Source organism: Chionomys nivalis, chromosome 12 (genome assembly GCF_950005125.1).
Source record: "Chionomys nivalis chromosome 12, mChiNiv1.1, whole genome shotgun sequence".
Classification (NCBI taxonomy): domain Eukaryota; kingdom Metazoa; phylum Chordata; class Mammalia; order Rodentia; family Cricetidae; genus Chionomys; species Chionomys nivalis.
The window spans coordinates 61,623,030-61,640,763 of NC_080097.1; the positions used below are offsets into that span (position 1 = coordinate 61,623,030).

At 39.1% G+C, this 17,734-nt stretch overlaps 1 protein-coding gene and 1 gene segment (V, D, J or C); both read right to left on the reverse strand.

The window, feature by feature from the left end:
• Positions 1-1,943: 1,943 nt before the first annotated feature.
• On the reverse strand, positions 1,944-12,840 carry LOC130884696 (uncharacterized). Its single transcript, XM_057785843.1, has 3 exons — positions 12,795-12,840; positions 9,906-10,211; positions 1,944-2,254 (listed from the first exon to the last, which is right to left on the reverse strand). Exons 1-3 carry the CDS (start codon positions 12,838-12,840, stop codon positions 1,944-1,946), a joined length of 663 nt encoding a protein of 220 aa, XP_057641826.1.
• A 4,323-nt stretch (positions 12,841-17,163) lies between these two features.
• LOC130884697 (T cell receptor alpha variable 9-1-like) lies at positions 17,164-17,734 on the reverse strand. The segment is given in 2 exon segments: positions 17,164-17,549; positions 17,689-17,734. Coding segments are annotated over 2 exon segments (432 nt in total).

A 17,734-nucleotide genomic window follows, 5' to 3' on the forward strand; every position in this document is an offset into this window, starting at 1 on the left:
ATAGAAGTGGTTGCTGGAAAGTAAGATAGCCCAGGCTATGAAACTAGAAGACTCAGAGTAAAATTGTAGATGTTAGCTCAGTTCAGGAAATAACCAGGCTAGCTAAAAGATAAATCAATTATAATTTTATTTATGATAAAGGGAAAACTCATGAATCAGGAAAGAGAAATCCAAGCTCAACTGTGCTGCAAGGGAACCACACAGAGAGCACACCTGAGCTGCATGCCATTTTTCTCTGGGTTCCGGAAAGCTACACACTAACTTGGTCCCACCTTTTAAAGATAATTGGTTGACAAAACTTTCACATCATAAAATTTTCTGGGAAAATGGTCTTTTTGACATTTTCAGGAAAAGAAACATGCTGGAAAAATTTTCCACAGTTTAGCCACTCAGACATTCAGAAGCCACCCACTGCAGCTGAGATGAAAGGGGCCAGGCTACATGGGAAGGTGGCAGCAGAACTCAGTATCATCTACATAGTGCTCATTTTGAAGACATGAAGGACATAACAGCCAGCCCACTCTGTCTTTCAGTGTTCACTAGTACTGGTGAGTATATTAAAATTTTTATTCTTATAGCTAACAAGAAATAGCTTTATGGAAAACAGAGACTACTAAGAGACTGTAAAAACAAAACTGAATTGGATCTAAACAAAATTCTGTAAGGTGAAAACTGATAGAAACCAAAATATACATGCAAACTTTGATACTGGCTTCAGGCAATACAAATTTTGTTGCCATGGGCTCAGCAGGAGCAGAGTCAGTGCTTGCATCTGGAGTCCTGAGGAAATTTACAGAAATAAGACCAGATCTGAGACTCCATCTGTGAAGCACTTGTCTTGAGCCGAAATTGAAATCTGATCATCCAAATGAAGAGTCAAAGTGTATGTTCCAACTACAAAGAAGGAATGTGACTGAATTCAAGTAAAAGTCAACAACCAGGTTCATGTTGCTCTTAACCTTGATCAAAGAAGCTTTATTTTCAGTGAGTTAACACAGATACATAACCACCAAAGGTATTGAGAATAAATGTAGAGTGTCCAAACCTAAGGAAAACATCTGTATCAGTCCCTAGATATAAGACAGGAAAACGCGCTGGGCGGTGGTGGCGCACGCCTTTAATCCCAGCACTTGGGAGGCAGAGGCAGGCGGATCTCTGTGAGTTCGAGACCAGCCTGGTCTACAAGAGCTAGTTCCAGGACAGGCTCCAAAACCACAGAGAAACCTTGTCTCAAAAAACAAAACAAAACAAACAAACAAACAAAAAAAGACAGGAAAACATCATAAATCAGGGGGGTTGAAAAAATGTAGAAGTCCAAGGATAAGGAGACTGCTCAAACTGTTGAGAGAAAGATGCTATGAGTGCTCAGTCATAGACAAAACATCTCTCCCAACTCCATCCCAGTAAAGCTTAAGGGACATCTTGAAAGAAAGATGAAAACAATGAAACCAAACCCAAAACAATAACAACACCAAACTAGTAAGATCTGGCGATGGGGAGGAGAGCTTCAAAATACTCTTCTCTGGATCTGACAAGGCTGTTGTATACACGAGCTCATTGAACCTGTGGTTACTTGTATCAGAAATGCACAAAATCAAGAGAGCTTAAAATTCAAGTGTGGAAGTTAAAGGGCTCCGGAGGCCCCATTTCTTGCCAAGGATCTATTGGTAATGATGACTGTTGGCACAAGAGAGTCATTTTTCTTTAGGAAGGGAGCCACTTGAAGCCTATGCATCTGTAGATGATCCAATACCCATAAGCATATGGCCAGCACTAATTAGTTTCAGTGGGCTATGAAAAAATAATGATGAGAAAGAACAGGAGACATGAAGCTTAGAGCACTATGTGTTCAGGATGAGATATTTTCATAAAGTAAATACTTTTATAATCAAGCATGCTCTAGTTCAGGTCTTCATAGGGCTCTGTAGGTTTGGGTGCAGGCTCTAGGTGCCTGGGGAGCACTGTGTTCTCACTGCACAGAAATAGACAGCTGAATCACTGGGCTGGGAGACTCTGACGTGCAGAGAAACATGCCTGCTGTCTTTGTTGAGCTGAATTGTGAATCTACCTTCTTCTTTTTCTCCGCTAGAGAATATAGATGTGAGCAACTCAGGGCCTTTCCCAGGCTGCTGTCTGTACCACCTGAAGTTATCAGAATTGCCATCACTGAAAGTGCAGTTGAGAGAAGCCATGGTTCCTTCTGGGATACTGAGGAATTCCGGGTTCTGCTGCAACTTCTGCTGGCTGCTCACCCCTGTATAGAGAGACAAAGTTCAGACAACAAAGACTAGATGCATAGAGAAGCAAACACACTAACTCTTCCATGGGCCTCCCGCCCCTTAACTAGATATTAAAGCCATCCGTGTTTTTAGCATTATCCTAGAGTAGGCACCAACCTCATATATCACACCTTATACCCAAAAGAAATGCCCAAACTCACAAAGTGAAGCCACAGGAACACTAGGGAAACAATCAAGAATTTCATTATTCTCTCTTCTATTCTTACTGAGGATCCAAATTTTAAGCCCAGAAAAAGATTAGTTTCACGTTTCTAATGTTTCTTTTCCAGAAAACATCAAGATACTGTGTCACCATGTAAGAAAATAAAGCTCTTTTCATCACCCCTGTTTCACCAGTAAACTCCTCCCCACAAGCTCTCTCACTACAAACTACTGGAGGGGTTCCTCATGTCTCTGAGAAGAGGCTGCCATCTTGTGGATACTGACTATGAGCAAAGATTTGTTAAAAATAAATGCCTTTCTTATTGAGAGGCTAAAATAAAAATCTGTCAACTTGGTTTGATACAAATTTAAGAGACATTTCCTTCAAGTCAATGGGGGAACATGCATGTTTTAAGGCATCTCAAGTTAAACTTCAAATATGTCCTGAGTTACTTCTAGCAGCCACTTCCTTATATTCAGTGATTCAGACTTTTTCTATCAACACATCTGAGTGAGGTTCTGTAGGACAGTAGTATTTCACACTGCACAACTTCTCTCTGGGCCAGACAATGCACCTGAATAAAACATTTCATCTTTGCCTTTTGAGAGAACTTCTTTTAATTAAAGGAATTCTAGAGAAACTGAGTAGGTTAAACTCTCACTTAATACTATGTTTCCATGTCAAAGTCTAAGGAACACATCTTTTATTTTTGAGATAGAGTTTGCTATGGTGGTTTGAATTACAATGTCCCCCTTAGTCTTATCTATTTGAATCTGTGGTTTCTAGTTGGTGGAACTGTTTGGGAAGAATTAGGAGGTGTGGCCTTCTTGGAGGAGGTATGTCATTGGGATGAGTTTAGAGATTTCAAAACTCCAAGCCATTCCAAGTTAGGTCTTTCTTTCTGTCTCTTGCTTGTGCAACAGGATTACCTTTGACCATGAGTCAAAAAACCAGCCCAACAGTGTTACACTTTCATTTTCAATGAAGTAAATGACAACTTATTCCACAGGAAAAACTACTATGATACTAAGTTTACATCACTAGCAAATATGAACATTGTATTAAAATCATGTCAGGATCTCTTTATACATATAAAACTAAACACATATGTACCTCCTTTGTTGCAATACATCTATAGTACTATCTTATACATTTATCTTTTTTTTTTTTTTCGAGACAGGGTTTCTCTGTAGCTTTGGTGCCTGTCCCGGAACTAGCTCTTGTAGACCAGGCTGGCCTCGAACTCCCAGAGATCCGCCTGCCTCTGCCTCCCGAGTGCTGGGATTAAAGGCGTGCGCCACCATCGCCCGGCATGAAATATATTTTATTAATTCTTTCAGAATTCCATGTATTGTCTTTTAATACTATTTACATGCTATCTCCTACCCAAAAGCTCCTAGATCCTTCCCAACCACAGTAATAACCTAACTTTGTGGCTTTCTTAAAAATTTCTTAACAAATAATTGATCCAGAGAAGAGAATGAACAGAACTTAAGAGACCCACAGAACATTTTCTCATACAGAGACATGAATATTAATATTTTAGAATGAAGACTGTAGGAAAGGAGGAATAGTTGAAGAAGACAGTACCACAAATCTTTCTAAATTCACTGGAAGACAAAGGCACACATCCAAAAAGCTCAGTATGAACCAAGAGGACAATGGCAGTGAAACCAGCACTGAGCATTAATGGAATGTCATTGCTGAAAAACAGACAGTCTAGAAAACTGCTCCAAAGAGTGGCCAACAAGGGATCTTTAGCAATATCAAATTTTTTTCTGTTTATTTTCTTCTTGTGTCTTTCTTCCTCCTTATCAGACTGGGTCATGTCAGTTGACCTTCAGTTTTCAGAACTGCTTATCTTGAAAATAAAATATGTTGTTCTGTTGACCAAGCTGCTAGTCAGCACTCTGTCAACTTCCTACATCATTGTTCAATGCTTCTACCAATTTTTTTTTTTTTTTTTTTTTTTTTTTTTTTTGCTTAGAAAGGATTTTATTTGGCGCAAGCCTTTAATCCCAGCCCTCGGGAGGCAAATTTTTAAAAGTAATTTCCTCCATGAAGAATTCTCTGTTTTGGTAGAGTCCTGGCCTATATGAAATACAAGCATGTCCTTTAGGTCACTTCTTCCAGGAGGCACCTGTCAGGCCAAAGCAATTAAGCTTTATTCTTTTATAAAAAGCTCCACTTGTTTCTATCAGTACCAAAATCCTAGATAAGCTCAAGTTATTATTTAAGAATTGTCTGAGTCAAGATGGTAAGGGAGGGAATATGGGGAGAGACAGCTAAAATTAAGGGCTAATTATGGAATATTTTAGGAATCTAAAGTGACCTAGGGGGAAATTGCTAAATATTGTGGGAGAGAGAGTAGCATTTGAACATTTCTTGTTATCAAATGAAGCTTCCAGTACTGTGATAGGGTTACATCTAATTAGTTGTTGGTCTAAAGGGTCCCATGGGAATTCCCAAGCAACCCAGGTTGTTGTCTGTAGTATATATTGTTCTCCACAAGCTGAGTCCAAGACCCCTGTACTGAAGACAACACACAACTCATTAATTATGGAGAAGTTGAGCTGATCCCTGCATAGAGTCTTCACTCCTATGTTCTAGCATCTTTGTTATAGAAAAGTATTAAGTTTCAAAAGAGGAACAAAAACATTAGCTACAAACCCTTTGATCTACAATGGTGCCCAGTTTGCAAGATGTAGTAAGGCAATGGTGGTAAAACTTGTGGGAGTAACCAACCAATGTTAGATTTAAGATAAGACCCACTCCATAAAAGAGAACCCATACCTACCATTCCTTCTTTGACCAAGAATCTGAGACTAGATGACCTTAGGACCTATGGTAAAAGGAAATACTACTATTCTAAAAAAAAAATTGCAAAATTATTCCCAATGACATTCTGCTATACTCATAGATTAGTGCCTAGTTCAGTCATAATCCAAAAAACATTCTCCTGCAGTATACAGAAACAAATACAGAGATCCACATACAGATAATATGCAGAGAATGAGAGACCTTGGAACACACGTTGAAAATGAAATGTCTCCATCAAGTCTTTCCACACAGCATTAGGCTGGAGGAGGCAGAAAGAGTGTAAGAAGCAGAGGGATGAAGAATATCAAGAAAATAAGACCCTCTAAATTGACATGATCAAAGCTCATATGAATTCAAAGAGACTGAAACAGCATGCACAGGGTCTGCATGGCTCTTCATCATGTCCTGTGGGTATACAATATGGTTTCCAGTTTAGAGATTTTATGGGATTCCTGAGTGTATAAACAAGTGGGTCCCTGTTTCTTGTGCCTTCTCTTGGGCTCTTTCCTTTTGTTGGTTCGTCATGTTGAAATCTAACATCTTAGTAGTATTTTTTTTCTTATTATTTTGTATTTTATCGGTATCTTTAGAAGCCTGGTTGTTTTCTGATGAGAGACAGAAAGGGGTGGATCCAGATGAGAGGGAGGCTGGAGGAACTGTGAGTAGAGGCCATGGAAATCTAGTAAATATACATTATGTGATAAAAATCAATTTTAAATAAAAGAAAATACAGCATGGGGCAAAAGATTTTCTACGGACTTTCAGTTACCCTTCTCTTACGTTCTTGTGTGGTACAAATTCTATGTGGTTGTTGGCTGCTATCCATGAGTTAGCTGTCCTCTCATAGGCTCTCCTTAACATGGGCCTCTGACGGAAGGCAACAGAATCTCTCTGGGACACTGTGTTAACCTGTGCCACTCACAGTCCCAGTTTCTTATTCTTTGTGTGATATGATTGGTGTTGTGAAACCAAAAGAAGACCCGGAAATTCACAGTTGATCACTCCTTAAGTCAAAAGTTTCTTAACATTCCCAGCCCTTCTTTCTTCCTCTGAACACTTGTGCTTATTTAGTCTTTGTTGTTGTTTGTGGAGTACACAGCTACTCTTTGCTATGGGACAATGGTGTGTGGTTGTTATAACCAGTGAGAACACCACTGAAGTTGAAAACACCCTTTTTCTTTATCCCAACATGTATCAACTTAAAACAGCTTCCTGGTTATGGGTAGAACCCCATATCAACTTTTTCTCTTCCCTCTCAGTGCTGTGACTCTGTCTGGTTTGAACCTATCATTCCTTTTTGTTAGAAAGGCACCATTTGCTTGGAGTCATCCATCGCTTCTGACTGTAACAATCTTTCCACCTCCTCTTTCACATAGATTCTTGAGTCTTTAGGAGACTGGAATGATGAAGACATCATATTTATGACTGAGCACTCCAAAGTCTCTGACTCTCTGCACATTATCCAGTTGTATATATCTGTGTCACTGCTCATCTACTTAAAGAAGCTTCCCTGATATGGGCTGAGCAATGCAATGCACTGATCTGTGGGTATAGAAATATGTCACCATAGTCATTTTATTGCTATGTTTCTTTGGACATATCAGTAGTATCAGGGTTTCCACTAGGCAAGTGACCTATTCAGGCTCAGGATCTTGGCCACTTACCAGTGCCAAATATAGGCTGGAGTTTAAATCCAATTTTTAAGAAGTTTTTGCTTTCTCCAATAACATCTGTGCTACTATTGCTTCAAAGTATCTTATTGGAGTTATGGTTACACTTTATAGAATTTGTAGCTTTTTTTTAATAGCATAGTGAGTACCTTTCTGCACCGTGAATACTAGTCAGTGGGGGTAAAACTTCTAGTTGGGCACTAGCTCACCTTCTCTGTGTCCAGTGACCTGATTAATACGGTAATAGGCATAAGTAGAAAGCAATATGGCCTTACTGTTAGGTTGTGGAGAGAAATCAATAACCTTGGAAATACGCCACAATGTCTCCTGGTAGGAGAACAAACTAGTATAGCCACTATGGAAATCAGTGTGGAGATGCCTCAAAAGGCTAAAATCAGATCCAATACATCACTCTTGGGCTTATACCACAAAGTATTTGGTATCTTACTAAAGAGATACCAGTCCACCCATGTTCACTACTTGTCTACTAGTAATAGTCAAAAATTGGAAAGAGCCTAGATGTCCATTATCTGATGAATGGATAATACTAATGTGGGACTTTTACATAGTGAAGTGTTATTCAATTGTAAGAAAAAATTGCAGGCAAATGGATGGAACTAAAAAAAATATCATCCTGATTGAGATAACTGATATCCAAAAAGACAAATACTGCAAGTTTCCACTTGTGAATGGATATTAGCTTTTAAGATTTCAATATGTGTGCTATAAAATGAATAATAACACAGGTTACATATTTAATAAAGGGCTGGGAGCTGGGAGAGAAGGGGAAATAGAATATATAGATATGAAGAGAGAAAGGGAAAAGTAGAGTAGGGAGGAGTGGGAGAGAAGGATAAAGAAAAGATTTTGGAGAGAGGCAACTATCACTAAAATCCATTTAAAAAACCGTATGGAAACCTACTATTGTGGAAGCTTCATACCAATACACACACATACACACACCAAACATTACTGGCTCTGAAATTATGTTAAGTTTTTACCTATCCTCTAAGACCTCCAACTACCAACATCTGTTTATGTGAACTTAAAGCCCATTAAGTATAAATAAGTCCATGCATGCTATTGTAAACCTAGCTCACTTACCCAGAATTGGTCAGAGAACACAACGGACCATAGAGTGTCTGACCTCGACTGATATGTCTTCAATCCATCCCTACACTTCAGGCACAAGAAACATTGAGGAAGGGGATGATAAAAGACTATAAGAGCCAGAGGACCAGAACACCTGTTGCAAGATTGTGTCTTCAATATAGATCAGGGAATCTGCACCCATGAAATCTCAAAAAAAAATGTGATCAACTAAACAAAAATTACAAAGGGACAGTACCAACTGACATGTCAACAGTCAATGTAGACATGAAAAAATTCTACTAGGATCTAACTTCTGGATTAAGAGATGCAGATGATTTTTTCTTTTCTTTTTTATTTAAATAACATTTTTCATTTATTTTACATACAGACCAGTTTCCTTCCCTCCTCTGCTCCCATTCTCTTTCCTCTCCCCCAATTTCCATCTATTCCCTTCCCCATCCACTCTTTCTCTATCTCCATTCATAGATGGGCATTGCTCCCATGGGCTTGAACAAAACATGGCACATCAAATTGAGGCAGGACTGAGAGCCTCCCCTTGCTTCAAAGCTGGGCAAGGTAATCTAACATGGAGAAAGCCATATAAGCACCAGGGACAGGTCTTGATCTCACTGTTAGGAGACTTACAAAGAGAGGAATTTAAAGAACTACCACACAAGTGCAGAGGGGTTTGGTCAGTGGCATACAGGCTCCCTAACAGTTGGCTCAGAGTCCATAAACTTCCACAAGTACAGGTCAGTTGCTCTTTGGGTTCCCCCACTAAGAATCCCCCTTAACTTGTATAAATTCTTACTCCCTTTCTTTGGAAAGACTCCAGGAGTTCAGCCTGGTGCTTGTCTGTGGATCTCTGAGAGGGGAAGATCAGCTTTCTCCAGAGGTAAGACTTCTGATAGGGTGATAGGTTATCCAATCCCAAGAGGTCACCCTAAACACATACGCATAGGAGCAAATGTTCTAAATAAGATGCATTTGTGTGTGTGTGTGTGTGTGTGTGTGTGTGTGTGTGAGAGAGAGAGAGAGAGAGAGAGAGAGAGAGAGAGAGAGAGAGAGAGTAATTAAGGAAGAGGGCTTGAATTTGAGATGGAGTGAAGAAAATGTAGGAGGAGTTGAAGGTGGAGGATGAAGAAGAAATTAAGTAAGTATGGTACACATGAATGAAATTCTCAAAAATTTTTAAGTTTGAAATGATAATTACTTTTTGTAAAAGATCAACATATGAGGAAAGGAAGACTGGACACCTTTCTTTACCTGGACTTCATCTAAGGAGCATGGATTGTACAAAAGCACCCAAGCAATATGCACGGTAGAGATGGGGATTCTATGGGTCTTACGGAGAGCTGTACACAGTGTGGTCACATGTTTTTTAGACTCTCTCCTCAGCTCATCAGCATACATTCATTCTTAGGAGTGTTTTTCCTTCCTAAGAAGCTATTTCTCTTCCCATTTTTAAGCACGTATTTCTGGTTTAATCCTTTCTTTCCTAGACATAAGCGTGTGTAACTGGCTGTCCTCTGTATTCAGATTCATGGCTCAGCACTCCTAAGCTAATTTCCTTGAAATGCTCAGCTTTCTTGCTGTTTCTAGGAACTCTGTGGTGAACTGAAAAGGTTAATATTTTCTCCATCTCCTCTCTTCATCGTCACTTCCAGGATAGTCTGCTTTCATATACTGTTGTTTTTCTCTCAAAATCTATTGAAATTGTCGTCAAGTTTTTTTTTCAGATGGTATTAAAATTGCCTTTCTAATGGGACTAATAACACTGATAGGGAAATTCAGCTCCCTAGTACAGTGTTGAGAAGACCGCTCTGTCACTAGACCTCCTTGAAGCCTCCAGGAGCAGGTTTTGGTACTGGCTGCAAGTACCTGTGAAGCACGGTGCACCGACCACACAGATGTAGAAGGCTGTATCCTCCAGCTGGGCGGCCGTGATATGCAGGGTGCTGTTATTAGCATTTGCATCCAGAATTGCTGAGTATCTTCCATTTGACTTTTTGTTCTCACTGTTAGTCATGACTGCCAGGGACACAAGACCTCTGCTTGTGTCTTGTCTGTACCACCTTAAGTTGTTAGCAGGGCTCACAGTGTAATTGCAATGAAAGGTGCAGTTCTCTCCTTGCAGGACAACCAGGGACTTAGGACTCTGCTCCACTTGGGTATTGCCAGCAGCCCCTATTCATAAAACAGTGTGAAATTTCAGAAATCAATCATCCATACTTAGTTCTTGTAGGTTGTATCCTTTACTCTCTACGTGAATCTCGGGTGATCAAGGATTACGCATATTTTGCTTCCTCCACTTATCCCAAGGAATTACATCTTTGCCTAAATCCTAAGAAAATGTTCTTTGGTATCCTATAGTCCCCAGCTAAAACCTCCACTAACTTACACTGAAAATACAGCCATAAAACAACCGAGCAGGCACTCAGGTGCTTCCCCATTGTTGTTTTGTAGAAGTCTGCCCCCAAAGCTGCTGCCTATTTCATCAGCTCTTTCTCATAACACACAGGAACTCTCAGGAAATACGGCCAGCCAATCAAAGACCTGATACACACATCAGCTTCTGATGACAGAACCAATGCAAGCACTGCCATCTTGGGGTCAGAGCTGGACTTGCTCAACCTTTGCCTAAACGTTTGTCATTCCTTTTCACTGCTGGCAATGTGATACAGGATATAAATTCTCATGTTTGCATAGAGACATGGTAAAGTGTCAACTAGAAACTATTTTAAGACTTCAACTCAATTTTGGATACACATAGGACATTAGATATGATAGGTGATATTTACTTTCCACTTCTGAAAGCATAGCCTTAATGTCTTTTCAAAGTTTGAATACAAATGACTCATGCTAGGGGGCTAATGATAATGACTAGCCTGAACTTGGTCTGAACATAAAATATAAATTCCTTTAGAATGTGACTTTTCTTCTGTTTAATTTGCTACTGTGTGAAAATAAATTTTGTTAAAGAAAAAGAAACATTAATATTCTGTTTAAAAATATATATTTTATTAATTCTTTGACAACTTCATGTTTAAATACAATATATTTTTGAGTGAATGTTAAATATTGTTCTTATAGAAATGATAGGATTTTTAACCATTCATTATTAGTTCAACAATACTTTTCAAGACCCATTGTTGTCAAATATCATCATAAATGCTAAGGATCATCAATTTTCGTGCTTTTGAATTGCACGCGAGTGGGGGAAAAGTCAAGCGTCTGACACAGGTACTGGCAAGTGGTAAGTGTTGAAGGTTTGGAAATTCTTCCCTTAATGCTTCTCATTTCTCAGTGCAATTGAAGCCAGTGAAATTGTGGAAGTTGTTTAGGTAAGTGAAGATTAACTATACATCTGAGATCAATGCACAGAAATGGAGAAGACAAAAGAAGGGAAACATATCTTGCCTGAAAAATCAAAAGGAAATAAAAATAATCCACTCACATAGGATAAAACAGGATTCTAGGAGAGAATTCTAAGAAGTAAAGACAATGTGATCACTGGTTTTACGACAGCGTGACCGGGCCTCAGGACCCAGATACTAATCCAAATCTAACACTAATCTAAATATCACTGTGGAGCAAGTGGATCTCCTGTGATCATTTGAGGGATTTAAGAGAAAAATGATAGTTGGTCATAGTCACTTCTGCCTCTAATGTCAACACTTGGGAGGCAGAGGCAGGTGTATCTCTATGAGTTTTAGGCCAGCTTAGTCTACAGAGTGAATTCTGGAAAGTCAGGGCTACATAGAGAGACCCCCACCTCAAAAAAGAAAAAACCAGAAAAGAAAAGAAAGAGCAAAAAGAGAGAAAAATGATGAGCTTCCCCAAACAGAAGAAATTCTGTCTGATTTACTAATATAGTGTTCTGTCTTCTACACCATGATTATCCCTCCCTTCAGGACTTCATGTTGCTGTTTGCACACAGGGCTTTGTCAGGGAAGGATTGCAGCTTTCCAACACCTTTTCTTCCAGACTCTGCCAGGCCACATTATGTAGATGTCTCTTTCTCCAGCATGTTGGATTGACTGAAGATAGACAAGGTTTAAGATGTGGCTCAGTAGCTCACTTTCCTGGCATAATAAGGCTTTGTGTTCTCTCCAGCACTGCAGGAAAATAACTTAAGATACGGCCCCAGAGACCATTTTATTCTTCAAATGGTTTGTGAAATTATGTGGCATGGGGTGAGAACATCTATATGATTTTCACCAACAGAGAAGCGTAAGGTCACATAGAACAGAGTATGAGGAACTGAGTCATAGGGATTCCAAAGGCAGGTGCTCAGCAGCCAGCCCACCTGCTGCCTCTTAGTTTGTGCTCAGCTCCCCCTGCAGTTTCTGCCATTGTGTCACTCAGAGCACAGTAGTACACAGCTGAGTCAGATTCTTGAACTGAGGCTTTCTCCAAGTGGAAGGAGCTGGATCCTTTATCATATGTGGCTTCAAATCCTCTGCTGCTTCCCTTTGTACCAGCCGTAATGACTTTCAGGAGGAACTGTAGACTTTCTCCAGGATATTGAACATACCAGAAAAGAGCAGGAGACCCTATATTTGTGATTATATATGTGCAGTTTATTGTCAGGAACCCGCCTTCTGAGATGGTAACTTGGCCTCCTGTTTGAGTCACAGAGTCTCCTTGGGTCCTTCCTGGAGAGCAAGGAGAAGAGAGAAGGGGAGAGTGAGTTCTGTGTCACCTTGAGGATAATGCTTTAGATAATGTAAAGGCTAAAGACTTTGCTATTTAAATATATTTACTTACCGAATATGAAGAGTATTGCAATCACAAAGCCTGGAGAAGAGTCCATTTTTAGTGTTGTCTAGAATGGCCTTGATGCTTAGCATGAAGAATTGCTAGCTCAGAGAAAGGATGAGTCCCTTTCAGATACAAATCACACAGGAAATGAGCCTGCCTTAGGAAACTGCACCCCCTGGAGGACAGAAACTGAACTGAGAATGGGTGTTACCCTGTGCCTCCTCCCTGATCTTAATAATAAGGTATATGTCAATCTTTAGGCCCTTGTACATGTAAAGACAGCTATAATCTTGCCCCTGTCAGAATGGCCAAGATCAATAAAATTAATGACAGAACATGTTGGGGATGTGACGAAAGGGAAACACTTATTCACTACTAATGGTAGTACAAACCTGTACAACCAACCTGGAAATCAATGTGGTGATTCCCTGGGTAGCTGGGAAGAGATCTTCCTCAAGATTCACCTATACCACTCTTGGTCATAAGCCCAAAGGACTCTACAGTGTACTATAGAGGCACTTGTTCATCTATGTTCTTTGTTCCCCTGTTCACAGTAGGCAGGAATTGGAAACATCCTAGATGTCTATCAACTGATGAACAGATGATGACAGTGTAGTACATTTACACAATGGAATATTTTTCCACTAATAAAACTAAAATTATGAAATCTGAAGGTAACTGTATTGAGGTTTAAAAAAAATCAACCTGAGTGAGATATTCTAGACCTAAAAAGACAAAAATTGCATGTTTTCTTTTATATGTAGACATTAGCTTTTAAGATTTTGATTGGCAATCCAAATAATCACTAAAGTTAGGTACTAGATAGGGGACTAGGAGGGAGGAGAACAAAGAAGAAATAGAATATAGTGCTATGTAAAGACGAAAGAAAAAGTAGAATAGGTGAACTAAATAGGGAGGGAATGGAAAAGAAAGGTAAAGGAGGAAATGTGGGGACGGACAACTAATAACACAAAGTCCATTTTAAAAAGCATATGAGAACCCACTATTATATAAACTTCTTAAAGCATGAAGCATGCATACATATATGGAATATAAAATAGAGCAGACAATTCCCAACTAGACATCTTACATCACCAAGTAAAACCTATGATGCCAGGAATAGGTTTCATCTTGCTGAATTGTTGGCCAAAGAAGCCCCTTGGAAACCACTAAACATTTCATTCTATTGCCAAAGCTATTCATTATTCTCTACAATTTAATAGTAAGTCATTATTGGTGAATACAAAATTTACAAATGTCATCAAACATAGAGAAGCTGAGCTGGTGCTTAACTAGAAACTTGTCTCCTATTGAATAGCATTCATGTTACTGGAAGGAACTTCCCACAGTATCAGAGAAGAAAGGCAATCACCAGTATCTCCCAGCTACAAACCCTGAAAACTGTAATAGTGTCCTTCCTACAAGACATAGTAGAGAAATAGTGTCACAAAACTTAAAGGAGTAACCATCCACTTCTGGGTTGGATTTAAAGCCCACTCCCTGAGATATGACCCATTCCTGACTCCACTAAAGTGGTTAAGTGGTAGGACAAGGACTTAGGGACAAACCTACTACTACTATTCTGCTAAAGGAACATAGCAATAAAATGACCCCTATTCGCATTACACTATGCCCATAGACTGGTTTCTTACTCAGCCTTCATCAGAAAAGCTTTTTATAACAGTATATTGTATTTAACATAGATACTCACAGCTGGTCATTGTACAGAAAGTGAGAAACATTGGAGCATTCAGTCCTAAATGAAATTTGTTCAACAAAGTTCTCCCATTCAAAACCTCAGAGATCTATGTGGAAGAGGCAGAAAGACTTCAAGAGCCATGGGTAATGAATGATTCCAAGGAAATGGTGTCTTCCAGACACAACCATCTTGGTACACTTGTAAACTCAGAGACATTGTGGTAGTATGTACAAGAGCAATACAGATTCAGCTTGACATGGTCCCTGAACTGAGAGGGAGAAGTGGGCACTGGACCCCCTAATAAAGAAGCTATGTGCAATTAATACCTGGTGGGTAAGATGAAAATCTCCCAAAGAGTTTCCCTGGGTATATCAACCAAACTCCAGGGTATATCAATCACATTGCCCAGAAATTTTTGCCCAACACAAAATTAAATCAATGCTGTTTTTAGATTTTTTTGTTTCATTTTGATTTGCTTTGACACTTTTTAGCCTCTTTATCTTTTAGAGTTTTTTGTATGTTTGTTTGTTGTAGCATGCTTTTTCAGGCAGTCAAACCCCAAATCATGACATGAAATTGGAAAAAAATGAAATTTATGCCTTGGCAATGCTGACATATGCATGTGCAGCCCATATAAGGTAGTTATGTTGAACTTGTCCATCTTGGGTTTTATGGTCTAAATTGATGAGGATGACTGACCAGGTCTGTTCCTCAAAAGGGCACCAGATCTCATTAAAGATGGTTGTGAGCCACCATGTGGATGCTGGGAATTGAACTTATGACTTTTGGAAGAGCAGGCAGTGCTCTTAACTTCTCCCCAGCAAATCATGATATTGAGACATTAATTATGAATGCTTGGCCTTAGCTTATGCTTGTTTCTAGCTAACTTTTTTATTTAATTTAAATTAACCTACTTCTCTTTATCTACATTCTGTCTCAGGGCTTTTTTTCCCCCATTCCTTTATTCTGTATGTCTAATTTGGAAATTGCCTGAAAGACCCCAGGTACCTTCCTCTCTTCCCCCCTCCTTTCTTCTTTTTTCTTCATCTTGATTTTAGATTCTACCTACTACTTATTCTCTGTTCACCAGGCCTGACTATCCCTCTTCTCCCTAGTTGTTGGCCATTCAGCTTTCATTAGACCAACCATGTGCCTTAGGCAAGGTGGTATAGGGGCACATTTTTTATGTAATTAAACAAATGCAACATAAACAAAAACAGCAGAGCTTTACATAATCAAACAAAAGCAGCACAAACAAATGCAAGACACCTTTACAGTGTTAAATCCACAACAGTTTGCATTTTATTTTTTGTAGGGTACATTTTAGTTACTTGGGTTTTTTTTTATTTTGATTATTTTTTGGAGAGAGAAAATGAACACAATGTTGGATGAGTTAGGAGATGGGGAAAATCTGGGAGGAAATTGGGGGGGCAAAACATTATCAAGATATATTGTATAAAAATATTAAATAAAATGATTCTGAAAAAGCAGAACACACCAAACCCAAATCAACTACACAAGAAGAAATAACAAAAATCAGAGCAGAAATAATGAAATAGAAACAAAAAAGCAGTACAAAGAATCAATGAATCCAACAACTGGTTCTCTGTAAAGATAAATATAATTAATAGACCTCTGACCCAGAAGCTTCCCAAATTAACAGAATCAGAAATGAATAGGGAAATATTATGCCATACACCAAATAAATTCAGAATTAGGGAAATACTGTAAACCTGTACTCCATTTAGTTAGAAAATATAAGACAAATGAATAAATGTCTTGATTCATCCAAACCACAACACTTAACCAAAAGGAGACCAAAAATTTAAGCATACCTGACACAAATAAAAGAATTGAAGCAGAAATAAAATCCCTTCTGACTAAAAAGGTCCAGCTCCAGATATACTGGAAAGTAAATTCCAACAAGATTCAGCATCTTTTTCCTTTATGCATATCACAACCACTTACGTATTGCACTGAAAAAAGAACACACTAGAAACATAGGAAAGAGACAGCAGAATATGATATATTTTTGGACAAATGAATGAAGGAAGACAAATAAAAATATCAGGAACATATTTCCCCAAGATATATACTGTTTCCACTGGGAGCTTCTACTTCTAAATACAGTCAAATATAAGAATCCTTATGAATCACAAATAAGTTATCAGATGTTGAGTGGAAAGAAAAGTAAACTCTTTGTTAGTGCACTTCACTAGAAAGATATGGAGTATGTGCAGCCTCATAAGTCATGATAATTCCGTGAATATCATGAGTCAGGTTCAGAGGTTAGGAATTATAGGGGATGATTTATACATAAACGGCTTCATTCAACAAGAGATTTTGCATTTAAGACATCAAAAATTCAGCCTAGTGTAGTGGTTCATTCCTATAACTCAAGCCCACTGGAGGTGCAGGCAGGAAGAGCAGGAGTTCAAAGTCAGCCTCAGCTTCATAAGGAGCACAAGGCCAGCCTGGGCTACTGGAAATACATCTCACAAAACAAATGTAAAATCAAAAAAAATCACCATGTGTGTGACTGCTTCACTCTTTCTGATCAAGCCTAAAGTAAGGCATTCTCACTAATGTGTTCTTAGAATTAATTTGTATGGTTTACTCTGTAGCAGTGCCTGAGTATGTGGTGAGTGTCAATAATAGCAGATCTGTCCCTGGTCCCTAAATGAGTGATCTCAGACAAGACACACTCAGCAGCCAAGCCTGTGCTTCCCAGAGTTTGTGCTCAGCTCCCCCTGTGGTTTCTGTCACTGTGTCTCCCAGAGCACAGAAGTACACAGCCGAGTCTGAGTCCTGGACCGAGGCTTTCTGCAAGTGGAAGGAACTGGATCCTTTATCATATGTAGCTTCAAATCCTCTGCTGCTTCCCTTCTCGTTGGCCTTTGAGACTTTGAAGAGGAGCTGTGGACCTTCTCCTGGGTACTGCACGTACCAGAACAGGGCTGGGTACTGTTTGGTTTCATAGGAACAGTTCACAGTCAGAGAGGTCCCTTCAAAGAGTGTCACTTGGCCTTCTGTCTGAGTCACTGAGTCTCCATTGCTTTCTCCTAAAAAGAGAAATTAATAACAATTCAGTATAGGTCACCTTGGTGATGACCGATATTCTGCCTCATAGGAAAAATTGTCCTTAAAATATATATTAATATCATAGAACAAGTCAGAAGCTCCATGTGTCATTCCACTTACCAAATATTAAGAAGAGTGCAATCACTAGTTCTGGGAAGTAGTTCAT

What these genes read in the sequence shown, in the direction of transcription:
- LOC130884696 (XM_057785843.1), bottom strand. Translation starts at nt 12,840, where the DNA reads ATGGACTCTTCTCCAGGCTTTGTGATTGCAATACTCTTCATATTCG. An exon ending in TGCAATACTCTTCATATTCG is followed by an intron (nt 10,212 to 12,794) that starts GTAAGTAAATAT and finishes TTTTATGAATAG; the next exon opens with GGGCTGCTGGCAATACCCAA. An exon ending in CGGTGCACCGTGCTTCACAG is followed by an intron (nt 2,255 to 9,905) that starts GTACTTGCAGCC and finishes CTCTCTATACAG; the next exon opens with GGGTGAGCAGCCAGCAGAAG.